The sequence below is a fragment of the Hemibagrus wyckioides genome, linkage group LG18, assembly GCF_019097595.1.
Source record: "Hemibagrus wyckioides isolate EC202008001 linkage group LG18, SWU_Hwy_1.0, whole genome shotgun sequence".
Lineage (NCBI taxonomy): Eukaryota > Metazoa > Chordata > Actinopteri > Siluriformes > Bagridae > Hemibagrus > Hemibagrus wyckioides.
Genome location: NC_080727.1, coordinates 872501 through 876671, shown reverse-complemented (window position 1 = coordinate 876671; position 4171 = coordinate 872501). Strand labels below are relative to the sequence as shown.

Below are 4171 nucleotides of genomic sequence, written 5' to 3'. Positions count from 1 at the left end.
CATCTACACACACAACATCTACACACACAGCATCTACAATACACAACATCTACAATACACAACATCTACACACACACAACATCTACACATACACAACATCTACACATACACAGCATCTACAATACACAACATCTACACACACACACAACATCTACACACACAGCATCTACAATACACAACATCTACAATACACAACATCTACACATACACAACATCTACACATACACAACATCTACAATACACAACATCTACACACACAACATCTACACATACACAACATCTACACACACAACATCTACACACACACAACATCTACACACACAACATCTACACATACACAACATCTACACACACACAACATCTACACATACACAACATCTACACACACAACATCTACACACACACAACATCTACACACACAACATCTACACATACACAACATCTACAATACACAACATCTACACACACAACATCTACACACACAACATCTACAATTTATTGTATGTATTTTTTTAAAAGCACTTGATGAAAAAAATGTTATAAAAGACGATGATCTCTTTAAATGATCTCTTTTTTGATCTCTATAAAAGACGATGACTCTGCTGATGGAGTCAAAGTCTCTTTGACTCCATCAGCAGCATCTTAAGAGTCAGAGTTTCCTCTTGAGACAGATCTGATTGATTTACACCCCCCCACACACACACACCTACAGTGTATAGTGTATACACACATAGTATATTTTATATTCTCTATTTTTCCATTTATTTTATTTCATTTATTTATTCATAGATTTTTTCTATAATATTCTTTGGTTATGTTGAATAGAAACAACCAGGCTAATAAAATAGTTTGAAAATTGAAATCAAACAGAGATGGAGAGAGGGAGAGAGGGAGAACGCGAACATCTGTGTGCGCGCACGTACGCACAAGGATTGACGGGTGCGCGCACGTCTCCTTTCTGTTTTTCCTCTCTTGTCTTCTCGCGTTGAGCTCCGGGAGCGCGCGCCTCCGTCCCCCCTCCTTCCGCTCTCACTACAATTAAGTCTGCATTCTCACACACACACATACACACACACACACATACACACACACACACACACACACACACAGAGCCTGCACACTGGAGAGTTCCGGGAGCGTCGCGGCTGCGTTTCCTCGCATCATTTCCGCCATTTTTCGTGTCGGATCGCGGCGATGTTTCACGCAGCAGAGCGACAGTGAGGTGAAGACAGACTGAGAGAGGAAGAGGAGGAAGAGCAGGAAACGCGTCCGTGTGTGTGTGTGTGTGTGTGTGTGTGTGCGCGTGCAGATGGTGATGTGGTGCTGATGATGAGAATGAGGATGATGATGATGATGATGGTTTCTCCGCGTCTGCCTGCCATGGCTCTCCCTGAGCTCTTCCTCAGGCTCTTCCTATGCGCTCAGCTCATCTCCAGGTAAGATGTTACAGTATAATAAAGAGAAGAAGAAGAAGAAAAAGAAAGCAAGCAATAAACAGTCGAGCTGAATTACAGCTTTACGTTTAGTGGGTTTGATGAAAGGCGTGAGGATGTGACGTTAAACACGTTCCGTAACGCGCTCGCGTGCACACGGGGGCAGAATGATGAGAATTCCCCGCTGTGGTTGTTCCCTCCTGCACCTTTCCAACATCACCTCGTCAACATGGCGCCGGTGGCAGCGTGCAGTGATGATAGTGTGTTGATATTGTGAAGATGTGGGGTGAAGAAGTGATGATGAAGTGATGATGCTTTCAGATGCTCCATGATGTGATGCAGTGGTCTGGTGATGCTAGGATACCATGTGGTCCTGATGCTGTGATTATATGGTGCTGCTGTGATGCTCCAGTGCTGAGGTGCTGATGATGCTATGATCCTCTGATGGAGGTGTGATGAGATGTGGTGCTGTGGTGATGGAGATGGTGATGGAGATGTTCCTTTGATGTTATGATGCTGTGATGCTCTGATGATGTGATGCTGTAGCACTGTGATGATGCTGTGCTCTGGTTCAGATGTGGTGATTCTGTGATGAGGGTGTGATGAAGCTCTAATGAAGCTCTGATGAAGCTGTGGTCCAGTTCAGCTCAGCTGGAGACACATGCATGAGTAAACACTGATGCTCTACTTGTACAAATAGAGAAATTAAAGCCTCCATGTTGCATAAGGAAACAGGAAGCAGGCCTCTGTGTGTGTGTGTGTGTATGTGGTGTGTGTGTGTGAGAGAGAGAGAGCCCTACTTTTATTTGCTAATATTCTAAACTGAATTACAGATGGAGCAGCAGCAGAAACAGAGCTTCAGACAGCATCTCATCTCAACTCATCTCTTATCTCATCTCTCATCTCTCCGTCTCTTCCATTTTCATCAAATGCTCCTCTTATGTTCTTCTGTCTGCTGCTGAAGAATGTCAGCTGTTTATTTTTCCAGCTCATTGTCTCTGATGCCTGAGTGTTTGCGTGTCCTGTGTATATTCACATACATGTTCCATTTAATATCTTCACATATAATTATAAATCAGTATAATTCACAGAGTCTACAGTAGAGCAGTAGAATGTGCAGCACAGTCCAGTCCAAGCTGCTCGTGTAATGACGAATAACATGAAAAACTACAAAAAAACCCACCAAACTAATGATGATGCAGTTCCTTGTTGAAAATCCTGAAACTTTTCATCACGAATCCATCAAAAGTCCAAAGAAACACTTGGAGTTTGTGAATAAACATGCTTCACTTCATCCAGCCTAAATTTCTATCCATTTGGATCCTTTCTATAAATCCATCATCTTGTAAAATCCCTGGATATCAATGTGGCAGAGAATAGGAGGCGCACACTGATGACATCAGAGCTCAGAGATTGGTTGAAAGAAAGAAAGAAAGAAAGAAAGAAAGAAAGAAGGATGGAATAGAGTTAAAGCTCAGCTACTTGTACAGGGACGTGTTGATCGACAAGAAAATGACAGAAATATATAGAGTTTAAATAGAAATAAACCAAATGTCTAGGATTACAAACTGATCAAAGAGGAAGTGATTATAACTGACAGGAAGTGACCCAGCCTCCCAGATTTCTTCATTCTACTCCGTTTAATCTGGGAGAATTTCTGTATAAATATCCTAAAAACATTTCATAATCTTTAAAAAGAGTCTGAACAGACGAGCAGCCTTCATCTGTGAGGATGAGGAAGATTCACTCAGTGTGATCAGATCTTCAGCTCTTTAATCAGACTAACTCACTCATGGGATTAAGAAGGATTTGTCCAGGATGAGGACCTCGAGGTCACCTCAGTCTTCTTCTAGCACCTGAAAGGGTTCTGTTTGGTTCAAGACAAAACTTCAACTTTTACTCTTCGTCCTCTCATTTAAAACCATTGATAATAATAATAATAATAATAATAATAATAATAATAATAATAATTTTATTTTCTTCAAAAATAGATCTAAATTATTTTTATATACTGCTATTAACAACAACAAAACATAAATAACAACAACAACAACAATAATAATAATAATAATAATAATAATAATAATAATAATAATAATTTAGCATATTATTCTTACACACACACATTTCCACAGCTCTCTGGATGCTGGATCCATACAGCAGGATGTTTGTGGCTTATTGTGTTTATATTTTGAGTTGTGAGGTTGTGGATGAACCCGGTTGTTATTTTGAGGACTTTTATTTTGTCGATGTTTGAAGAAACAATTCCATCGTCTCTGAATAAGATTTGGGATTTTACGCTGATGATGTAAAGGACATGTGAACGCAGGTCATGAGTTTCCGGCTGCACTGATTCCTGATGTTACTGATGTTAACTGTTAAATCTCTGGCTGTAGAGCTGTGTGGTCATCAGGTGTGTCCTGCCGCTTTATTTCATAATAAAGGTTTATGATGAAGGTTTTGTTCTGATTTCTCTCGGTTCTCGTCACTCAGCAGATCCGACACTATAATGTCCAGATGTAACATAAAATCATAGTAATGAACAGAGAGTGTGTCAGGGCAGGAGGTGGACGTCAGGGCAGGAGGTGGACGTCAGGGCAGGAGGTGGACGTCAGGCCAGGAGGTGGACGTCAGGGCAGGAGGTGGACGTCAGGCCAGGAGGTGGACGTCAGGGCAGGAGGTGGACGTCAGGGCAGGAGGTGGATGTTAGAGGTGGACAGGAGTCCAGTAAACGCTTG

The 4171-nt window shown here is 41.4% G+C and overlaps 1 protein-coding gene across 4 annotated transcripts in view; it reads left to right on the top strand.

The window, feature by feature from the left end:
* Positions 1-1008: 1008 nt before the first annotated feature.
* The window catches only part of gabrg2 (gamma-aminobutyric acid type A receptor subunit gamma2), a 75538-nt gene continuing 72375 nt past the window's right edge, over positions 1009-4171 (top strand). For 3 of the 4 annotated variants that reach the window (XM_058415370.1, XM_058415369.1, XM_058415368.1), the window contains exon 1: positions 1009-1436. In XM_058415370.1, coding sequence (XP_058271353.1) covers positions 1327-1436 — 110 coding nt within the window. In that variant the 5' untranslated portion in view covers positions 1009-1326. The remainder of the gene's footprint in view (positions 1437-4171) is intronic. The other variant, XM_058415367.1, reaches the window with a different exon arrangement.